Source organism: Fundulus heteroclitus, chromosome 21, assembly GCF_011125445.2.
Source record: "Fundulus heteroclitus isolate FHET01 chromosome 21, MU-UCD_Fhet_4.1, whole genome shotgun sequence".
Taxonomy (NCBI): Eukaryota; Metazoa; Chordata; class Actinopteri; order Cyprinodontiformes; family Fundulidae; genus Fundulus; species Fundulus heteroclitus.
In genome coordinates this window covers 38,523,374-38,545,146 of record NC_046381.1, presented here as the reverse complement: position 1 = coordinate 38,545,146, position 21,773 = coordinate 38,523,374, and the positions used below count along the sequence as shown (strand labels likewise).

The 21,773-nt window shown below is 49.1% G+C and overlaps 2 protein-coding genes and 1 long non-coding RNA gene across 3 annotated transcripts; 1 reads left to right on the top strand and 2 right to left on the bottom strand.

Annotated features, from left to right (window-relative positions):
* Positions 1 to 911: 911 nt before the first annotated feature.
* On the bottom strand, positions 912 to 13,500 carry rmc1 (regulator of MON1-CCZ1). The gene is made up of 21 exons (XM_012851757.3): positions 13,300 to 13,500; positions 12,411 to 12,487; positions 12,220 to 12,304; positions 12,068 to 12,124; positions 11,916 to 12,002; positions 11,703 to 11,843; positions 11,524 to 11,627; positions 11,351 to 11,440; positions 9,846 to 9,951; positions 9,057 to 9,165; positions 8,870 to 8,914; positions 7,819 to 7,872; positions 7,604 to 7,732; positions 7,419 to 7,525; positions 6,573 to 6,692; positions 3,286 to 3,363; positions 3,100 to 3,204; positions 2,950 to 3,018; positions 2,793 to 2,880; positions 2,580 to 2,717; positions 912 to 1,434 (listed from the first exon to the last, which is right to left on the bottom strand). Exons 1-21 carry the CDS (start codon positions 13,396 to 13,398, stop codon positions 1,355 to 1,357), a joined length of 1,968 nt encoding a protein of 655 aa, XP_012707211.2. The 5' UTR covers positions 13,399 to 13,500; the 3' UTR covers positions 912 to 1,354.
* On the top strand, positions 13,466 to 14,431 carry LOC118556742. The gene is made up of 2 exons (XR_004927324.1): positions 13,466 to 13,536; positions 13,774 to 14,431. It is a non-coding gene; the product is annotated as an uncharacterized LOC118556742 (long non-coding RNA).
* riok3 (RIO kinase 3 (yeast)) lies at positions 14,172 to 20,570 on the bottom strand. The gene is made up of 13 exons (XM_012851754.3): positions 20,273 to 20,570; positions 19,142 to 19,257; positions 18,731 to 18,876; positions 18,492 to 18,599; positions 18,224 to 18,333; positions 17,231 to 17,368; positions 17,029 to 17,156; positions 16,779 to 16,961; positions 15,963 to 16,122; positions 15,799 to 15,879; positions 15,640 to 15,729; positions 15,449 to 15,562; positions 14,172 to 14,850 (listed from the first exon to the last, which is right to left on the bottom strand). Exons 1-13 carry the CDS (start codon positions 20,306 to 20,308, stop codon positions 14,737 to 14,739), a joined length of 1,524 nt encoding a protein of 507 aa, XP_012707208.2. The 5' UTR covers positions 20,309 to 20,570; the 3' UTR covers positions 14,172 to 14,736.
* Between the last annotated feature and the right edge of the window lie 1,203 nt (positions 20,571 to 21,773).

The window sequence follows — 21,773 nt, the reverse complement described above, 5'->3', positions numbered from 1 at the left end:
GTGCTGCTTCTGGATCATAACAAGCATAGATCCCAGAAAGCAAATCATCTTTCTGGGTACTGGAAGAAAAATTAAATTGAATGTCTGGCTGGTGTCTTCTGTTTTGGCTTAGAATCAACTTGATGCATTCAGGATTCACATGGGTCCTTGAAATCCTTAAAAATTTGTGAACTTGAATAAAAGTTCAAGGCTCAGGAAGATTATTGAAAACATATGTGGCGGTGTGCCACATTTTTTTAATCCGTTAATTGTAGCAATTCAAGATATGTAAACCGCATGTAAAGTGGGTCATAAAAACGTTTTATTACCATCTAACGCCCCCCTTTCCAAACTTGGGTCATCATGTTAAAGCCGTTTCTCAGTTTTCTATTACGTCTTTTGACCAATAATATCAGTGTTTACTGCAGAGCGGCTGAACAAAGTCACAGACTTCCAGTTTGGTGAATCCAACATTTTTATGATTTTGTAGTCCAAGCTGAAGGATGCTGAAGTAGATAAATCACAGGTTATCTTTTTTACACTGCCCCTCCTACATCCTACAAAAAAGACTGAACGCAGGATTCCCGGCAGCACATTCCAGGGAAAGTTGTCAAAAAGATGCTGAAATCAGACCGTAATGGAAATGACGTAATGCAATGCTGATGCAGTGAAACAACACACCAGCGTCTAGTGACGGCTGCAGAGGACAGGAAACGACCTGGAGCTGGATGCTGGTGAATATCAGAACCCCCAACTGAACCTGGAGGGATTAAACAGGTGTAGCTGGTTAGCTAACTACCTGTTCCCCAGGGAGTTAGCATTAATGTTCTTCAATGTTTTAAATCTTTGCTCTGGAGTTAAATTTATCGATGCCTTTTAATGTCTGAGGATCCAGGAAAGCATCATCCTGATAAACATCTGACAAATCCAGATTCTTTAAAATCATTTATTTTACAAAATTAACAGATGAGATTTACATCATTGGAGGTCATACAGGTGCTGCTCCCCCCTGGCCCCGCCCACAACAGGTGAGCGTTACTACGAGTAGCTCCAGTCTTCATTGGTTTATTTCCAGGCGTGGAGTCAGAAGCAGGAAATATTGCATTTCATCAGGAACATCAGAAGGTCTCCTCCTCCAACATCTGAGCGATAAAGTTAAATTTCTCACCTCCCCAGAAAGAAGCCAGCTCATGTTTGGTGATGAATAAATACGGGAGGATCAATTAATGATTACTAGTGTAAATATTTCCTGTCAGACGTGATCACATTCTCCCATGATGCATTTCTCTGTAATTCGGGGAGGCTGGGGTGGAGGAGCTTCCTGTTTCAGGCAGATCGTCCCTCGTGACGTTTGGTCCTGGTCGGTTCTGAACGTTCACACGGTGGACGGCTTCATCAGCGCCTGCTCCCCAAACAGCTGCTTGAAGTGGACCACGTGCTCCTCGCAGTGTTCCCCTGGAAACAAACACACAGCAGGTCAGTTCCCCCCACCAGCGTTTACCCGGTTCTCTGGAGAGACCCGGTTCCAGTTCAACGCTCCCAAACGGCAAACCAGAACCGCTAAGAGACCATCTGGTGAGAACGGTGCTGGGTCCAGATCACAGCATCGTGGCTGTAACCCGTTTAATGGTTCGGTTCTGGACCCCACACAGGAAATGCACATTAGTAGCGACCTAGTTGTTAAAGAAAACACCCAGAACCCAAAGTGGAGCCGGTGTTGGTACCAGATGGACTCGGGTCCTGCGCCTTCTGATGACGTCACATTATGGCAACGCCACTCAAACAAACTACATTGAGTCCGCGGTCTGCATTTGTTACGAATCAATTTTATTTAGTTAATTTAGCGGTTTCTTTTTTCTCAAAAGCTTGAACAAATATTCAAGCCATTTTACAAAAAAAAATAAAAAAAATCAACAAATATTTGACAATTGGCTCAATGTTTGGAAGAATATTGCTATTATATTGCTAACCCTATCCAGCATATATCTTAAATGTACCAAATACCACAATAAAAAAATAATTAAATTCATCACAATTTCATCTGGAATAATAAAAAAACATGTGATCAGAAAGAACATCAGTACAAAAAGGAGGAATAAACGTTATTTATTTTAAAGTGATGAATGCCGTGATAAAATTAAATTTGGCTGCTGACTTTTATTAAAAAATGAAATGAGTTTATGGTTTAGTTTCCCTTCAAAACTTAAAAAAAAAAAATTGGAGGAATTAAATTTCTCTAAGGTTGTAACTTTGATCCTGCAAAATTACCGATTAAATTGTCAGACTACCACACAAGTATTCCAAAATGATGTTAAAAGTTTTCATGCCTCGACTAATTTACAGGAAAATAACCGTAAATTAACTAAATAAAATTGATTTGTAACAAATGGAGACGTAATGTAGTTTGTTTGAGTTGAGTTGCCATATGATGATGTCATCAGGTAGCGCCCGAGACGATCTGGTACCTACAGCGGACCTTCTCGCTGAAACCCTTCCTGCCGCGATTAGCCGTTAGCTTGACTCCTCCATCAGAACTTTGGGTTAAGATACTGACGGCGCTGAGCTACTACACAGCACCCCCACCATGTCCAGGTTCTGACCTGGGTTGAAGGAGGGATTCCCTCTGAGACGCTGGTTCCGTTGCTGGAAGGAGCGGAACACGGTGTAGAACAGCATCTGATCTCCGGTCTGCCGCGCCGCGTCCAGAAACTTGCGGGCCGACACGTTGTCGTGGCCGCCTGGATCAGAACAAAGCGTCTGGTCAGACGGGAACATGAACGTCGCGTCTGACCTACGAGCTCCGGACGTCTCACCGACGCTGCGGATGAAGCGGAGCGCGCCCAGAACCTGCTGCTTGGACAGCAGAACCTCCACGATCTCATCGTTGGCCGTCGACAGCCGCTGCAGAAAGACCAGACAGCGGTTAACGGCGTGTGAGTAACGGCCGGTCCGGTCCGGTTCTGGTCCTACCTTAAGCATGTCCAGAGACAGCTGGTGGGCGGGGGGGTAGGTGCTCTCCAGGGACAGCAGCAGGCAGGCCTGAAACACAGACAGGGGCGGTTCTGACCGTCATCATGCTGCCTCTGCTAGACGGGTGGGAGCGGGCCGAGGCGAGCTCACCAGGGGTTTGGAGTCGCTGAGGACGTGGTACTGCAGGAACTGGTGCAGCATGTAGAACAGGTTGTTCTGGACCAGCGTCTTGATGACCAGCTCGTACAGGTAATGCTGAAACACACCAATCAGACGCAGCGTCATCCACCGCACCTGCAGCGACGGCGCAGACAGGAGTCACTCCGCCGGGTTTACCTGGACCGTGATCTGGTACTGGTTCAGAGAGCGGATGTACTCCATCACCACGGCGATGATGAATTTATGCGTCACATCCTGCAGGAAGGAACAAGGTCAGCGAACCAACAGCAGCCCATCTTCTCAGACACGTTTTATTAACCAGGCAGCAAATAAAACCGGTTTTAGATCAGAACTTATTGCCCCAGAATCTTCAGTGAGTTATTGTTCTCTAAAGTTCTTCAATCAATGAAGGTTTGCTTCCTGATCTGCTCATGTTTTCACTTTAACGCATGAAAGCAGGAGCGTTGTTACATCATGGATCCAGGAGGGGGCAGCAAACATGCCTGCAGCACAGAAACGGGTGAAAAACGTAGAATAACAGCAAAAAGTTCAACACTGAGTGAATCTCATCTATGGATTCATCACAGAGGAACATTTTGTGCCTACAAAATAAAACCCTACATTTAATTGTCAGAAAATCAGAGAGAAAAAATAGTAACATTGTAAACTCATGGCGTCCCGTCCTAATTAATCAGCTAATTACCCCTGCAGAGGTTTCCTGGACCGTTAAAGGGTCTCAGTCTGGGTCAGCAGGCGGCGCCATCATGGGGCAAAGCGCTGACTGGACAGAGTCCAGGAGACGGATGGAGAGGCCCTTCACAAGGAGCTGCTTACAGCACTTTGTTCTGTGTTTAAGGGCCTTATAAATAAAGCTGGACTGGACTGAAGAAGCCTCAGAAGGTGGGTCAGAGTTCTGGATCCAGGCTTGGTCACAGAAAGTTAAGTGGAAGGAAAACTGCAGTCTGGGTCACACTGTCAATCAAAGTAGGAGAGGAGCTTGACCAGGAGCCGACTGAGGCTGGATCAGCAAGAGCCGCCATGCACAGATGAGTCCAACACATGGGCCACAACCAGAACCAGAACCAGACCGTACCTCAGAGGTCCAAAGTCCGGTTTTCAGACGAAGCTAAAGTTTCATTTAATTTAGAAAAAAAGGCACCAGAGTCTGGAGGAGTGGAGAGAACCAGAATGCATCCTGCCTGAAGTCCAGAGTGAAGTTTCTAGAGTCGGTGATGTCAGTAGCTGTTTGCACGTGACGTTAATTTTGGTTGCTTTATCTTCAGTTTTGATCTGTTGAGCCATGTTAAACTTTTGAGTTATTTTTTGGGGGGATTTTTGTAAATATTTTAATCACCATTTTTGTGAATAAACCACCTGCTACACCGGATATCTTTGCCTAACTGCCTTCTTTAGCCACTTTGGCCAGGCTATCTCACAGACTAGAATAAAGATTTTAGCTCATTTTAATTGACTCGGGCGTGGGAAGAGTTCGGAGAGGCCATGGAGAAAGACTTCCGTACGGCTTCGAAGCGATTCTGGTCCACTATCCGGCGTCTCAGGAGGGGGAAGCAGTGCGGTACCAACACTGTTTACAGTGGGGGTGGTGTGCTGCTGACCTCGACTCGGGACGTCGTGCGTCGGTGGGCGGAATACTTCGAAGACCTCCTTAATCCCACCAACACGTCTTCCATTGCGGAAGCAGAGCCTGAGGACTCTGGGTCGGGTTCTCCCATCTCTGGTGCTGAGGTTGCCGAGGTTGTTAAAAAGCTCCTCGGTGGCAAGGCTCCGGGGGTGGATGAGATTCGCCCTGAGTACCTTAAGGCTCTGGATGTTGTGGGGCTGTGTTGGTTAACGCGGCTCTGCAACATTGCGTGGACATCGGGGGCAGTTCCCCTGGATTGGCAGACTGGGGTGGTGGTCCCCCTATTTAAAAAGGGGGACCGGAGGGTGTGTTCCAACTACAGGGGAATCACACTCTTAAGCCTCCCTGGTAAGGTCTATTCAGGGGTTCTGGAAAGGAGGGTCCGTCGGATAGTCGAATCTCGGATTCAGGAAGAGCAGTGTGGTTTTCGTCCTGGCCGTGGAACACTGGACCAGCTCTACACCCTCAGCAGGATTCTTGAGGGGGCATGGGAGTTTGCCCAACCAGTCTACATGTGTTTTGTGGATCTGGAGAAGGCATTCGACCGTGTCCCCCGGGGGATCCTGTGGGGGGTACTCCGGGAGTATGGAGTACCGGACCCTTTAATAAGGGCTGTCAGGTCTCTGTACGACCGGTGTCAGAGTCTGGTCCGCATTGCCGGCAGTAAGTCGGACTCGTTTCCGGTGAGAGTTGGACTCCGCCAAGGCTGCCCTTTGTCACCGATTCTGTTCATAACTTTTATGGACAGAATTTCTAGGCGCAGCCAAGGTGTTGAGGGGATCCGTTTTGGTGGCCTTAGGATTGCGTCTCTGCTATTCGCAGGATGACGTGGTCCTATTGGCTTCATCAGGGCGTGATCTACAGCTCTCACTGGAGCGGTTCGCAGCCGAGTGCGAAGCGGCCGGGATGAAAATCAGTGCCTCCAAATCCGAGACCATGGTCTTGAGCCGGAAAAGGGTAGAGTGCCTTCTCCGGGTTGGGGAGGATGTGCTGCCCCTAGTGGAGGAGTTCAAGTATCTCTGGGTCTTGTTCACGAATGAGGGGAAGATGGAGCGGGAGATCGACAGGCGGATTGGTGCAGCGTCTGCCTGTGAAGCGGGCGCTGTACCGATCCGTTGTGGTGAAGAGAGAGCTGAGCCAAAAGGCCAAGCTCTCGATTTACCGGTCGATCTACGTTCCTACCCTCATCTATGGTCACGAGCTTTGGGTCGTGACCGAAAGAACGAGATCCCGGATACAAGCGGCTGAAATGAGTTTTCTCCGTAGTGTGTCTGGGCTCTCCCTTAGAGATAGGGTGAGGAGCTCAGTCATCCGGGGAGGACTCAGAGTAGAGCCGCTGCTCCTCCACGTCCAGAGGAGCCAGTTGAGGTGGCTCGGGTATCTGGTCAGGATGCCTCCTGGACGCCTCCCTGGTGAGGTGTTCCGGGCACGTCCCACCGGGAGGAGGCCCAGGGGAAGACCCAGGACACGCTGGAGGGACTATGTCTCTCGGCTGGGAACGCCTTGGGATTCCTCCTGAGGAGCTGGCCCAAGTGGCTGGAGAGAGGGACGTCTGGGCCTCCCTACTGAAGCTGCTACCCCCGCCACCCGACCCCGGATAAGATGACGATGGATGGATGGATACAATAAAGATTTTAGCTCATTTTATTTGACTAGAATAAAGATTTTAGCTCATTTATGGGGATTCAACCTCCTCTTTGCTGCAGAACTTTGCTGTTGGTCTCTCTCATTTCGTTTAATTGGACCAGATGAATGAATGATGGTGGACCACATCATCCTGGACCAGAACCTCTGACCTTGCCCCCTCTCTGTGGGTCTCTACCTTCCTCTCTGTGAACGACGACAGGACGTGCGTGTACATGTCCGACTGGTCGATGACCGCCTGCGTCCGGACCGGCCGTTTCTGAGCAGCGCCGCCTCGACTCGTGCCAGACTCGGTCGCCTACAAACAAAAAGAACGATTGAGTTATGCTGGTGAAGATTCTCAGTCATCCAGGTCATGATCATTCCAAAAAAAGTTAAAGAACAAAACAACTGGCCTTTTTTACGAAGTTTGAAGAAGTTACGCTTCCCACCCAGAAAGCTTTCTCATTCAAAATGTCTGGAGTAATGTGGAGTTCTAAGCTTTGTAGTACTGCCCAACAAAGACCTTGCTATGGCTTAGATGACATGGAGATTGAACTGAAACAGGTCCACCACCATAGCAATGGGGAGTCGTTAAGGTCATCGTTGGCCTGGCTTACAGGGGAGATGTTGTGATCACCTGCATGGAGGTGAGGATTGAGGTAAAAATTGGAAGGAATAAAACCTGTTGCTGTGTTGTAAGCTTTTGAGAAAAGAGATGTTAAGAGAGAAAAAGCTACCATTAACAGAGGAGGACGACTCAGGTTTCAACTTTAAAAAACGTACAACGCCCCGTTGCTAAGGGGTGGACCTGTTCCGGTTCAATTTGCATGTTATCTAAGCCATAGCAAGGCCTTTGTTGGGCAGTACTATAAAGCTTGGAGCTCCTTCTACTCCAGATGTTTTTAATCGAGAAAGGTTTCTTAATGTGAAGCGAAACGTCTTAAAACTTCTGAATAAAGTCCAGTTGTTTTGCTTTTAACTTTTTTTGGAATGAGTCGATTGAGTTAAATCGCCTCGTTCGCTGACAAGTCCCTGAACTCACCGCCGCGTAGCTCTGCTCCGCCTCCAGGTATTCCTTGTACACCTGGTTGAGTTTGTCGAAGACGGTCGCCACCACAGGAAGGCTCGCCTTCTCCTGGCCTTCCAGAACTGAAACAGGGACAGTGGTGACTTTAGCTCGTCTTCACCTGGCCGCTGGCTGAACCGTCGGCGGCAGCGGAGACGTACTCTGCGAGCACACGGACAGGATGACCATCTTGCAGTCGCGCCGCCGCAGCAGGAAGTCCATCAGTTTGCCCTTGTCCTGCAGCAGGTGGACAGTAGGGGGCAGCTTCACCTGCAGGTACCACAGGTAACCTGAGCACAGGTGAGATGCGTTAGGCGTTTCCCACATCATTTCTCCCACATGAATCCACAGCGGGAGCAGGAGGCCAAAGACAAACCTTCACTGGCGCTGATGATGATGTCGGGCTGGAAGACGCTCCAGGATGAAGAATCTGGTCTCAGAAGTCAGGAGAATGAACAAAAACCCAACATAGACAACATCTGTCAGCGTTTTAAAGCTTTCTTGGAGATGTGAAGATTTGGGGTTAGACATGATGGCAGAACCGGGGTTCTGATGTAAACAGACCCGACTGTCCATGGGTTTACCTGGATCAGCCATGAGAACACTGCCGACGTGTTTTACATCTTTAGTGCAAACAACCACGACTAGATATATACAGAATAACAAACTTTTCTGCATTTTCTCCTGAATACCTAAAAGACTGGATTCAACAAGTCAGAGACTGAAACGAAAGGCGAGAAATGAAACTAAAGGAGATTTCAGAGTGAGACTGAAGTTAAACAAGACGCTCCTGTAATCTCTGGGTTTTATCAAGATCGGCCTCATCCTAATATAGAAGTCCACCATTTTCCCAAATGAAAATTCTAAAAGTTCAAACTTACTTTAATTCACCTTATTTAGTCTCAAGGTTTAAATAAACATGTTATATTTTCTCCAAAACCAGAAGGTAGATGCCCAGCCAGGAATGACCTGAATCAGACGTTCCTATCAGTAATTAGGCTGTTGCTCCAGTCTTCTGCAGAAGCAGCCGGGTTCCTCCACCACCCAGCTCAGTGGAAACGATGGCCGACATCTGGCAGCTGTTTCCCGGCTGCTTTATGGTTTAATTAAAATTAAAAGCGATATGATTTGGGGCTTGGGTGATAACCGTTTCCAAAGGAACCTATGGTGTTAATCATTTATGAGGAACTTTCTGAAAACCCAAACATTTGGCCTTACATAAAACAAATGTGAGGTTCTTTAAGTCTCCCCAGGAACCTGGACCTCAGTAGAACGTCTGAGAACCAAGCCGTCATCCTGGCGGTACACCAGTCTGTTAGTCACTGGGCGAGACGGTAAGTGCAAATGTTTCCATGTTGGAGATGTGAAGCCAACCCAGGCCTTAATGATTATTAGCAGATAAAACCCAGGTTCTGCTGCAAGGATACACAGCTGACACGGAACCGGAGGCTGAGTGGGGACAGCGGCCGGACCTGCAGAGACAAGGCAAGGCAAGGCAAATTTATTTATATAGCATAATTCAGCACAGAGACAATGCAAAGTGCTTTGACAACGGCACTCAGAGTGTTGAAGCTAAACTTGGACCGCAGTTGTAAGCGGACTAGGAGGGCGTACCGGACAGAGGAATCCTGTAGGGATGGATGGAGCGGGCCGGCAGGACGGGCTGGTGGCTGTTAACGGCACAGTCCGGCTCCTTCAGCTTGATGTCAAAGATCAGCGACGTCTGGTGGAGAAAACACCAGTAAAAACATTTCCTCAAGGTTCAAACCAGACGTCTTAAGTCTCTAACAGCATCCAGGTCATCTCTGAGTCCGCGTCGCTGCAGGTTAGAAACCCAAACCTGGACTGTTTTTCCTTTAGGCCTAAATTATTATATGAACCTTTCATAATTATCAGAAACAATTATATCCTAGTCATTTACATTTTCATTCACAATCTAAAAATCTGCTAACGATTTTTATTTAGAAAATTATATTTACCCTGTTAGAAATATGAACAGTTATGAGTTAAGAAAAATAATAAATTGAAATTTGTTATTGAATTTCAGCCTTTTTGTACTGAACGCAACATGAAGTGCTTTTATTTTGATATTCTGAGCAGGAAGTTTACTTGTACATTAATTTTGTTCTGAGTGATCCAAATGATTGAGTTGGAGAGACGTTCATGTGGTCGTTATGAAGCTACAGCTAACATGAACAGGTAGTTAGGAGGCATTTACATCCCATAATAATCCAACATCACTGCTTTATAATCTCATCCTTTCACAGTAAAACCTGCAGCAGGAGATAAAAACCACGAGTCCAAGTCCAGTTGAAGTGTAAAGTCTTCTGTTTGAACTGGAGTGCGGTTCTCGATTGGGGCGGAGTCTGAGAACGGACCAGGTTCTGGTTCTGACCCACTGACCTGAGAACTCTGGTGGTGAACAACAACCAGGTTGTCCACGATGTTCAGAGCAAACTTCCCCGTCATGTTCAGCTTCAGCACGTGGCTCTTCTTACAGGTTCCGTCCCTGAAGGAAAACAGAACCACAGACGGCTGTAAGCGTTCGGGCTGGTTCTAGTGTTTCCAGGTCCAGTTCTGTGGGTTCTGTTCTGAACAGGAAACACGGTTCATGTCTGCTCTGAGATTTCTGAAACAGACCAGAGATCTGAACTCAGATCATCACATCTATGGCATCAAGAACTTTCTGATACGTTTGTGTAGAATTTGCATCATCAGGCGTCAGTGGGATACAAACACAGCTTTGGCTGCTTTAATGCAATATGATAACTGTCCTTAATAATAAAGTCTAAAAGAACCACAGTTGGATTTAGCAATAGAATCTACAAAGAGATGAGAAAGAGAAATACATCTCAGTCATCATTTGATGTCCTGACTAAAAGCCGTATCCACTCGGTCAGACATTGGGAATCATCTCTAAAAACGGTCTAAAACCCCAAAAGACAGTTTTTCTTTAACAAGTAAAGCTCCGTCCTTCATATCCTGGAGACTTCAGCCACAGCAGCTCATGTTTCTGTCTGCCTGTATGACATCAACATCTGCATGTATGACATCAACATCTGCATGTATGACATCAACATCTGTGGCGTCTTTGGGACCTGGCCCAGAGAAACCAAGTCAGATTTCCTTACTGATAAAATTCTGTTCTAAACATTGTGTCTATATATCTAAACCTGCCCGAAAACTAACAGCTCAGAGGGTAAAATCCTCCTGAGGAGCCTTGATATTGGGGCCGGTCCACCAATGTCTGTTTAAATAATGAACATCTGGAATCTCAGTGAGCATGCCCAGTACGCTCTCAGTAGACATAGTGGGGCACAAACCCTACGGCCCCACACTATGATCTTTCAATCAGAATGCTGGAAATGCAGACGGTACGTTTAGGTTCTGCTGGATAGTGTGAGATCATCTAGGCAAGGCAGATTTATTAATATAGCACATTTCATCACAAGGACAATGCAAATGCATATACAAATTATCAAAGTCAGGTTATATTAATCACTAAAAGATTAGTTGCTGCTAATAGGTGTTGCCCCACTGAACTCGTCATGCCAGAGACGGCGCTGCACGTAAACATTTAGCACCGTTTTCTGAACGAGGTCCTCCAACCCTGGTGGTCCTGCATCTTTCACATGTTCCTCTGCTATCACTGAAGCAGGAGAACCTCCTAAACTAAGGCTGCAGGTTCTGACTAGAACCCGTTTAGTTTAAACGTTCTCCTCCGTCATCAGTGGTGTTCGAGGCAAGGAGGCGGAACATTCCTGGAGGCTTTCAGGGGAAGTTAAGATCTGACTTTCTGTGGGAACTAGAAACTGGGGGCGCTGCTTCATCAACGTAGATCAATTTGATCAAGTTTATCAGATTTAACTGAAAAATAAACGCTGACTGGCGCCTAAAGGTGTGTCTACCTGGGCAGGTGGTACAGCACCACCTCGGCTCCCGGGCTGTTCACCGTCCTGGAGTGATGCTTCAGGTACATGACGTATAGCTGGCCGTAGCTGCACACAGACAAGCAGGGCCGTTAACTGCCGGTCCGCCGGGCCGGTAAGAGCCGGTCCGCCGGGACGGGACACACGCTTACATGGTGGCCATGGCGATGTCCCTCTCAGACAAACTCAGCTTGGCGGGTTTGGGGATGACCGGCAGCTCGATCTCGAACTTGGACATCTTGGTCATGGTGCCGTTCTGGAGAGGACAGGTTTACCGTGAGCACCAACAGAACCTCCAACAGAACCTCCACACACGGACAAAGAGACGGACCCTGAAGGCGAACGGCTGCAGGACGTTCCCCTGCACCGTGGTGGACAGCAGGATGACGGCGGTCTCTGGACAGTACTGGTACCAGTTCACGTTGATGCTCTGGCTCTTCAGCAGCTTCAGGCTGCGCTTGTCTGGAAACACCTGGAGGCACACAGGTGAGGTCAGGACAGGTCCGCTTCACTCAGAACACCCAGACCTTCTCATGTGGGTTACCTGGTAGAACTCTATTCCCTGGTCCGTTATGAAGACGATCTCATTCCAGCTGGTCCAACAGAACCCCAGGATGTTGGCGTTCTTTGTCTGTGGAGTAAAAGGGAAGCATTAACAGAACCGGCGCCGCACCTTTCACCTGCAGACCAACGCACCTTACACTCCTGAGTGAACTCTGTGTGCGGATAGTCAGGGATGAAGTTGATGAAATCCTGCAAACACAGTCAGACGTTCAAGAACCAGAACCAGACAGAACCCAGACTGTTTTTATATAAAAGGTCCGATGTACAGGTTAGTAAGAACGCACCACAGACTTTAAGGTCCTCTGCACAGCCAGGATCTTATTTCCAATGGAGAACTTGATGCACTTCACCTCTCCTTTATCGTCCATCCTGCAGAAGGAAACAATAACCTGCAGGTTTACTGTCAGCCATCTTTAAATCAACTTTAGCTAAACGCGTCTCTAGTGGAAGCTGTTTTTTCCCTGAGCTCCTGCACCTGAAGGCAACGCTGCATTTGTCGTCCGGTCCTTTGACCACCACACCTGTGGCTCCACCGGAACGCACTGCAAACACCTGCAGACAGAAAACAGGGCACAAAAACCCACGTTTAAAGCCGTCATCAGGGAAAAAGTAATAAAAAAGTATACTCATCCCAGGGAACTGGTAACCAAACGATCAGATTAAACCAGGTCAACTAGTAAACTGGTCAAAAAACTGAGTGTGGAGAAGTTCTGGTCCACTCTTCTTCATCAAGGTTCCTATTCAGCTCTCTCAAGGCCCAACCACAACATTTCCATGACAGTGACACCTGGACTTTGACTAGGCCATTGCTGCTGCAGATTAGCTACAGTTTTGGATCATGGTTCTGTTGACAACCCAGTTGGGACCGAGCTTCAGATGTTGGACAGAGTGTCTCACGTTGGTCCACCTAGGAGCGCTGGTCCTTACATGCCCACATCATCACCCCTCCACCACCGTGCTGGACATGTTCCAGGAACCAAACCTGGTTCTGTGCTTTCTGGTCCAGCAGCTCTGCTTTGGTCTCAGCTGTCCAGACGTAGGATGTTCCTATTCAGAACTATTTTACTAATAAAGCCTTAAAGGCCATTTAAACGGCATTAAAGTAAAACTAGATGGAGAAAAACAAAGCATTATTTTGCTGGCTGTAATTCTGCCCTCGGCCACTAGGTGGTGTCATGGTCAAATGAAGCCCTTTTCGGAACCAAATGGGTCCAGGGGTCCAAATCCTCATGAGGCCTCAGGTCAGCACCAGCAGCAGCAGCCAGGTGGCACCGCAGGTTAGAGCAGGTAACCACAGGTAAACCAGCTAACCAGCTGTCAGTTAGCAGCCTGGTACCTGGCCGGATGCTAACGGGTTAGCTCACCTGTTTGTTAGCTTCGTCGAAGAAGACGTTGTTGACGCTTGACGCATGCTCAAACTGGACCGGGTTCTCGCTCAGCTCCAGGTAATGTTCCTCAGCCATGCCGACTCACCTGGCCGCCGCCTCACCTGCAGTTAAGGGAGAAAATCCGGACCGTAGCGGCGGCGGAGCAACTTTAACCAGAGGACCGGACTTCCGCATCAACCCTTCAGAATAAAAGCTCCGGTCTCACAACAGGAGGTCTTTATTTTTCACATTTATTCTGATGTCTATGTAAAGCAAACCTGGCATCTTTGTATTTTTATCAGCTCGCTTAATAATTATTGGTTTATATAGTTTAGGACTTATAAGCTATTTGTGTCTTTTTCAGAAGGAAAATTACTAATTTAATGAAGAACAATGAATAATTTGTGCATTTAATGAAGAATATCTTGTAAAACAATGAGTTATAATTCCCAGCCTTCTTTTTGCTTCCAGCAACAGTTTGTGCTCTTTCCTGGTTTTAAGGATGTTTGTAGGTTATTTTTAATTTTTCTTCATCTTCAGGCTCAATGCCTCCAACTCCTTAGAATAATCTCATGAGTGGATCTCTGGGATTGGTTGGACCTAAAGAACCAAGAATCCTCCAGAACCCGACTCTATGTGGACCAGTTAGAACTTGGTAGGTCATCATCTTAACGCATTGAGCTGTTATGAAGCTGTTATGAAGTGCAGCACGTCCTGCGGTCACTGAACTCTTATTTTGAAAGAGCCAGACCAGAAGCTACTGATTAAGTCATGTGACCTGTATCACATGATTCATGTCCTGCAGAAATGATTATAACAGACCTTGTTTTGTGTAATAATAAAGTGTAGTAATAAATGAATATGAAATAAAAGTTTCCAGCTCTTTATTGTTTTCCTGCTCAGAAACATGGTTTTAAGTCATGAAACTCATTTATATTTATCTTCTCACAGCAAACATCCAGGTTTCTACATTCAGCGATGAATCCTAATATTTCTACTTCATCCCACCTGATAAAAATCACAACAACGACACACGGAGTAAAAGCAGGAAGGCTTCCAGGAGCTGATCGGGTTCATTTGTGGTGGTGGGAGGTCCGACTACGACCTTAAAAAATCAAAGTGATGAAAAGCTGCTGCTCAGTTTGGAGCGGCGATAGCAGCTCTGCTGACTTTAACTTCCTCTGATTGGCGTAATGATCTAAACTCATCAGTGAAACTTCACACGCTTCAATTTTCACATCAAACAGCGATAAAGCAGGAAGACGCCGCGCTCCAGGCCTCTTGGACGTCCTCCCTCTGGCGGCCAGGAGGTGGCGCTCCACCCGGCGGGTGGGGTCTGTTGGGAGGACGGGAACCGGCGCCTCCTCTGGTTCATGTCCTCCTTACAGCGTTTGTGACACAGCGGATCGAAGCGAGTCGGCGGGGGGGGCGGCGTTAGTCGTCAGAGTCGGGTTCTAGAGGAGGACCGCCGTCCTCAGAGGCCGCCGGGAACGTCTTCCTCCCTCGCTTCTGGACGTGGTCCTCGTTCCTCTTCTCCAAGGCCACGATCTGTCGGAGGGGGGGGGGGGGGGACAGAGTTACTTTTTCAGAGACAAGGTGCACTTAGAATCCTTAAATCTTCTCAGAAACTGATGGTGCTCCTTAAATATGATTAAAGTTGTTCTTACTGGCTGATTTTATGTGATACAATGCGCCCATAAAGCTGTTAAAATGTGTAAATAGGACTTTGGTCAGCAACGAAGCTGCTCCGAACTTTACGGTACACTGTGTCACTACCTGAGGACTCCGGAGCTGTCTACCAGACTGCCTGACTGTAATGTCTAAATTAGAAGTGCATTCATGTACGCACTATCAGCAATAAACCTAGTAAGTTAATTCTATATAAAAGTTTATTTTGACCTTTTGTAGAAACAGGGCAGTGTAGTCCAGCTACTCTGTCCTCCTGACAGACGGATAGGGAGCTGTGTGATATTATAAGTATTAAGTTATATATTTAGTAATATTTAGTGCGCCTTATAGTCTGAAAACTCTGGTAGCTAACACTAAATCAGCTTTTTAGCAGATGAACTGAGCCTGAAGGTAAACGTTCTGCTGTTGCTCCTGGAGCAGGAGGCGCAGCGTCCCTGATGGGTCCCCCGTCCGTTACCTCAGCCATGAACAGCGCCTCGTCCTCAGCGCCCACCGGGACGTCCAGCCCACTCACGGCGTTGAACAGGTGGTAGACGCTCATGGCCTCGCTCACGCCCCTCTTCTGGAAGAACTGAAGCAGAGAACCAGAGGAACCCGTCAGCGGCGTGAGAACCGGCTGACGCGGCGGCCATTTTGGAGCGCCCTTACCGTGGAAACGTTCCTGCAGTCTCTGAAGAGGAACTCCAGGCCGTGGGGATGGGTGGGCTCCACCGACTGGCTGACGTCTATCAGCCACACCTGGGGGGGGGGGGGAGAAAGGTGAGCGGACACACCTGAGAGGGAGCGCAGCAGGAAGCAGAACCGTACCTTGCCCTGGTGCCACAGCATGTTGTATTCACTCAGGTCCGCATGGACCAGGTTGCAGTCCTGGTAGAGCTGCTGCATCATCTGCACACAACCACAGACGGGTCAGAACCAGAACCGGGCCTCCCCCGGAGCAGCCGGCGCGTCTGGACCCGCTCGGTACCGACCTGCAGCACCTGGTGGTACGCCTCCGTCATCTCCTCGGCGCCCAGAGAGACGTCTTTGAGCTTTGGAGCGGGAACGCTCTGCTTCCCGATGAATGACATCACCAGGATGTGCTTCTTCAGCAGAACCACGTCTGGACAGGGGATCCCCGCCTTCTTCATCCTGAGGGGACAGTCAGCGGGTCAGAGACCGGCAGCCCAGGCCCGGTTCTGGACCGCCTGGTCTGGACCGCCCGGTCTGGACCGCCCAGTCTGGACCGCCCGGTTCTGGACCGCCCAGTCTGGACCGCCCGGTTCTGGACCGCCCGGTTCTGGACCGCCCAGGTCTGGACCGCCCGGTTCTGGACCGCCCGGTTCTGGACCGCCCAGGTCTGGACCGCCCGGTTCTGGACCAACGGTTCTGGACCGCCCAGTCTGGACCGCCCGGTCTGGACCGCCCGGTTCTGGACCAACGGTTCTGGACCAACGGTTCTGGACCGCCCAGTCTGGACCGCCCAGTCTGGACCAACGGTTCTGGACCAACGGTTCTGGACCGCCCGGTCTGGACCCCCGGTTCTGGACCGCCTGGTCTGGACCAACGGGTCTGGACCAACGGGTCTGGACCGCACGGTTCTGGACCAACGGTTCTGGACCGCCCGGTTCTGGACCGCCCGGTCTGGACCAACGGTTCTGGACCGCCCGGTTCTGGACCAACGGTTCTGGACCAACGGTTCTGGACCAACGGTTCCGGACCGCCCGGTCTGGACCAACGGTTCTGGACCAACGGTTCTGGACCGCCCGGTTCTGGACCGCCCGGTTCTGGACCAACGGTTCCGGTACCTGCTCAGGTTGTGCATCTCCTTCTCGGCCCACAGCCGGATCACCTTCCTGGGGTTGAGTTTGCTGAAGCGGTCCTTGAAGCGGTAGTCGTCTTTGATGTAGCGGTCCCGGTTCTTGAACTCGTTCAGCGTGGTTTTGAAGACCTTCAGAACCACCTCCTCTGGGACGGGCTGCTCCTCCATCCTGAGACACAGACGGGTCAGCGGAACCCAGAACCCGACAGAACCGCTGCGGACAGAACCGGTCTCACCTCCCTCCGTCTGCGTGGAACACCACCGACTCTTTCCCGGTGCTGATGCAGCCGTTGATGTTCTCCAGAACCCCGGCGTTCACCATCTTGTACATGAGCAGGCGGGTCCGCGGGTCCACGGCCTGTTCCTGGGGAGCAGAAGGAGAACCGGCGGTTAACGGGCGGCGCCGGCCCGGACGGCGCGGCGTGGGGCGGGACCTACGGCGGTGGAGTGCTCCTTCTTGTCGTGCAGCCGGGCGCTGCGGCGCTGCTCGCTGTAGCAATGCTGCTTCAGAGCGTTGAACACCTGGTTGGACAACTTCAGGCCCAGTCCGTCCCCCACCTGGACCTCTGGGGCGAACTGTGGACGGAGACACAGCGTCACACACGTTCCCAAGAGACGTTCACTGACCCAGGAGACGTTCTCTGACCCAGGAGACGTTCCCCGACCCAGGAGACGTTCCCCGACCCAGGAGACGTTCCCTGACCCAGGAGACGTTCACTGACCCAGGAGACGTTCACTGACCCAGGAGACGTTCACTGACCCAGGACACGTTCCCCGACCCAGGAGACGTTCCCTGACCCAGGAGACGTTCACTGACCCAGGAGACGTTCACTGACCCAGGACACGTTCCCCGACCCAGGAGACGTTCACTGACCCAGGAGACGTTCCCCGACCCAGGAGACGTTCACTGACCCAGGACACGTTCCCCGACCCAGGAGACGTTCCCCGACCCAGGAGACGTTCACTGACCCAGGAGACGTTCACTGACCCAGGACACGTTCACTGACCCAGAAGACGTTCACTGACCCAGGAGACGTTCTCTGACCCAGGAGACGTTCACTGACCCAGGAGACGTTCTCTGACCCAGGAGACGTTCCCTCACCCAGGACACGTTCTCTGACCCAGGACACGTTCCCTGACCCAGAAGACGTTCACTGACCCAGGAGACGTTCACTGACCCAGAAGACGTTCACTGACCCAGGAGACGTTCACTGACCCAGGAGACGTTCCCTCACCCAGGACACGTTCTCTGACCCAGGAGACGTTCCCTCACCCAGGACACGTTCTCTGACCCAGGACACGTTCCCTCACCCAGGACACGTTCCCTGACCCAGGACACGTTCCCTGACCCAGGACACGTTCCCTGACCCAGGACACGTTCCCTGACCCAGGACACGTTCCCTGACCCAGGAGCTAAAGAACCGGACTCACGTTGTCCATGCGGGCCGTGTTCTTGCGGCCGCAGGCGTCCTCGTCGTGTTTGGTGGTGATGTTCTTCCCCTTCCCGCTGAAGCCTCTCCTGGGAGCCGCCTGAGGTTTGTCTGGATCACAGGAGGACACAACGTCACCTGGGCTGCTGGGGTGGACCTTACCGGACCTAACGGACGGTACCGGACCTTACCGGACGGTACCGGACCTAACGGACCATACCGGACGGTACAGGACCTAACGGATGGTACCGGACCTTACCGGACCTTACCGGCTCTGTAGGGGTCGTGTCTGGTGTCCTGCCAGTCCACCTCGTCCTCAGAGCTGTCGCTGTCCTCGTAGGGATGGACCATGCGGTAGTTCTCAAAGGAGATGGACACTGGACACAGAGAGCGGGATTAAGGATCCAACAGAACCTCTGGGTCTACTGGTTCTGCACAAACCGCAGCAGGGATCCTCTGGGAAGCAGCAGAACCGGGCCGACTGAGCGGAGGGAGGTCCGGTCAGTACCTTTGCTGTCTCCGTTGAACTTCTTCTCCTCCCGGCGCAGCTGGTCGTCGAACTCGCGGTCGAACTGCATCTGCAGCATCTGGGCCAGCATCAGGTCGCTGGTGGTGTCGGCGCCGTCCTCCGCCAGCAGCAGGTCCGCCGCCGGGCTGAGAGCAGACAGACCCGGTTCTTCAGAACTAAAGCCGGAAGACCCAACAAACCGGTTCTGGACGGCAGACGGACACCGGACGTTCCGCCTGGTGTCCGTCTGAATGAACCCAGAGAGAATCTGAGCGGTTCTGGAACCACGTTTAGGCAGCTAAGGTCCGTTTAAAGGTTTTATTCTGCAGAACCATCAAACTAAACACTAAAACACGTTTGACATGCTGAACCAGTTTGAACTGGACCAACAGAACCAGGAAGCGGACTCACTCGGTCAGCGACGGGAAGGCAGCGTTCTCCTCCTCCAGCTGCCGGGCCAGCTGTTCGCTCATCACCTCCGTCAGCGGGCAGGCCGGCGCCGCCGGGCCCGCCGGGCCCCACGGACTCTGCAGGGAGACAGTCACCAGTGAACCGCGGCTTTGGTTCCACCGGCAGGTTCTGGTCGATTACAGCAGGACCAGAACTCAGTCAGCAACCTGTTCCTGATTCCAACTGGACCAAATCCAGCACCAGAACCTCAACGTTTGCTCAGAAACCCGACTAAACAACAACAGACCACTGAGCTGTAACCCCAGCTCTGCTCTGATTGGCTCTGCTCCTGATGACATCAGGCTGAAGGCGACCAATCAGACAGGGGCAGTAAATGAGTCATTAATGAGGAGGAACAGGTTCAGACATGTTCTGAGCCAACCGTGGCCCCGCCCACATGCCTGATGACGTCACACAGGTACTGCTGGCTCTAGTGTAGCTCAAAGGTTAATTGAGGCAGATTTTACCTGCATTTATAAAACCAGAGGACAGATTAAGTCTCTAATAACACTGATAAGGCCTCCAGGAAAGTTAATCATTCATTTTTAATCTGATTTACCTTTTAGCTAAATACAGAATAAACTAAAAAGTCATTTATTTAAACCCCTTCAAAGGCAGAACACCCCCAGAGATTGTCTACTGGAGATTTTATGGAATATTAAAATATATTAATGCTTTATTGGGTAAAACCTTTTCACACAACTCACTGGAAAGAGATTAAATTAGTGCTAAAATTCAGTTTAAAACTCTCTCCATGTGTTGATCTGTCACATAATGTGGGTAAAAATGTTATGTTTATTTATTTGCCTCATTAAAGCCCAGATTGTTCGTATTGAGAGAGAAAACCATCAGGTGTATAATGTTTTATAACTTTATCTCTCATTTAGCTCCCTTCAGTCATGACCAACACCAGCAGTTTAATTGATAGCTTCATGTTGTTTTCTTTATATTTAAAGCTTTCTGACTCACAGAGGCCTGTTTAAGCTAACAGCTAGCACACACAACCAGACCTCAAACTGCTTTAAATCCACTAAAACTACACCCAGCCGGGATAAAATGTTAAAACAACCCCGGAGCGGCGGGTCTTCTTACCTTCTGCGTTTGAGCTGCGACTCCTGACTGATCCATGCCTGAAATGTCGACGATGTGGCTGCTTCTCTGAGGGGAATGGTGGCTAACGGCGGAGCTAACGCTGGAGCTAATGGCTAACGGCGGAGCTAACGGCTAACTGTGGAGCTAACGGCGGAGCTAACTGCGTCAAACAAGACGAAAAGCGCGAACAGAAAGCTGAAACGGAATGCTTTAGGGTGAATTTGAGCTGGAAATGAAGCCGAGAAGCGACAGAGAACAGGGAGAAACTTGGAACGGGAGGAAGTACGTCACAGCTCAACGAACGTACACCATCCCGCCTTCAGAATAAAAGCCTGTTAGACCCGGGGCTTTTATTTTGATAACATTCAGTGAATGGACCGACCAAACTGTAAGTAACAGCAACAACATGAGTTCTGATTGTTTTTAACCGAAACTGTTTGATTCTGCTGTGTCTGATTTGTGAGGGTCTTTTTTTTAAATTAATGAATAAAATAGTTTAGTTAGAACACTTTTTCATTCATTCATTTTATTTGTTCTTTTCATGGTAATGCATTTGAATCATTATTACACAAAACAAGGTCTCAGTTGAATACAAAAACATGTCATACCATGTAAGAAAAGGATGTAGAACACTTTTAATGAACCCTACGCCTTTATAATAGTCAGCTCATAATAAACAGAGAACAGCACTTCATGCCTTGAGCATGGGTTTGACTAATATAATTATACATTCTAGATACCTTTGCATTCCATTTTATACATTTTCATATTTTTTCTTATACTTAAATTGAAATAGTGAAATACTTGAACACTGTTTAAGGTCATATTCCTGTAAGTTCCACTGTTTAACACCAGCAGCAGTCATTTTCTAAGTGTAGTTTTGGGAGATGGATATTTAAACTCCAACCATCTTCTGCTACGATCCTCAGTCAGAGTAAACAGACCATGGATGGCAGGTGGTAACTGATAATGTTTTGACTTGTGCATAAATAAATTGAACTAAATCGTTCATTTTTAAAAGTCTAGACTTGAAAAACAGTTCAGTGGTGTTCAGCTCTGTTTATAATCCTTATAGCTTTTCTTTGTAATACAATCAATGACATTAGGTTGTTGGTATATGAATCACCCCGTACTTATAAACAATAAAAGAAATATGGCAATATTCTCATTTACTCATTATTCAACACATACTTAGCTTTACTTTACATTAAGATAAAGAAAGCAAGAAAGAATATGCAACAACAATGCAAACAATAATAGCATAATAAAATTTTATTCTACGGGTTTTCTAAGCAGATGGATGAAACTTCAAACTCCACAGCATGGATTCTCCACACCTCTCTGCTCCTGGATCAGTGACTTCCTCATCAACAGACCCAGGTGGTGAGAGAACATCTGCTCTAATGATCCTCAGGAACACCACAGGGCTGTGTCCTCAGCTCAGCTCTCTTCACCTTTTCACCCAGGACTGTTCTGCCCCCCCCGCCCCCACAGACACAGT

Coding starts and splice junctions, on each gene's coding strand:
- rmc1 (XM_012851757.3), bottom strand. CDS start 13,398: ATGGCTGAGGAACATTACCTGGAGCTGAGCGAGAACCCGGTCCAGTTT. Junction 12,125..12,219: donor AGAGGACCTTAAAGTCTGTG/GTGCGTTCTTAC, acceptor CTGTGTTTGCAG/GATTTCATCAACTTCATCCC. Junction 7,526..7,603: donor CCTGTCCGTGTGCTCGCAGA/GTACGTCTCCGC, acceptor TCCCTGTTTCAG/TTCTGGAAGGCCAGGAGAAG.
- riok3 (XM_012851754.3), bottom strand. CDS start 20,308: ATGGATCAGTCAGGAGTCGCAGCTCAAACGCAGAAG. Junction 17,369..18,223: donor ACACGGCCCGCATGGACAAC/GTGAGTCCGGTT, acceptor CTCCGTCCACAG/TTCGCCCCAGAGGTCCAGGT. Junction 16,123..16,778: donor GAGATGCACAACCTGAGCAG/GTACCGGAACCG, acceptor CTGTCCCCTCAG/GATGAAGAAGGCGGGGATCC.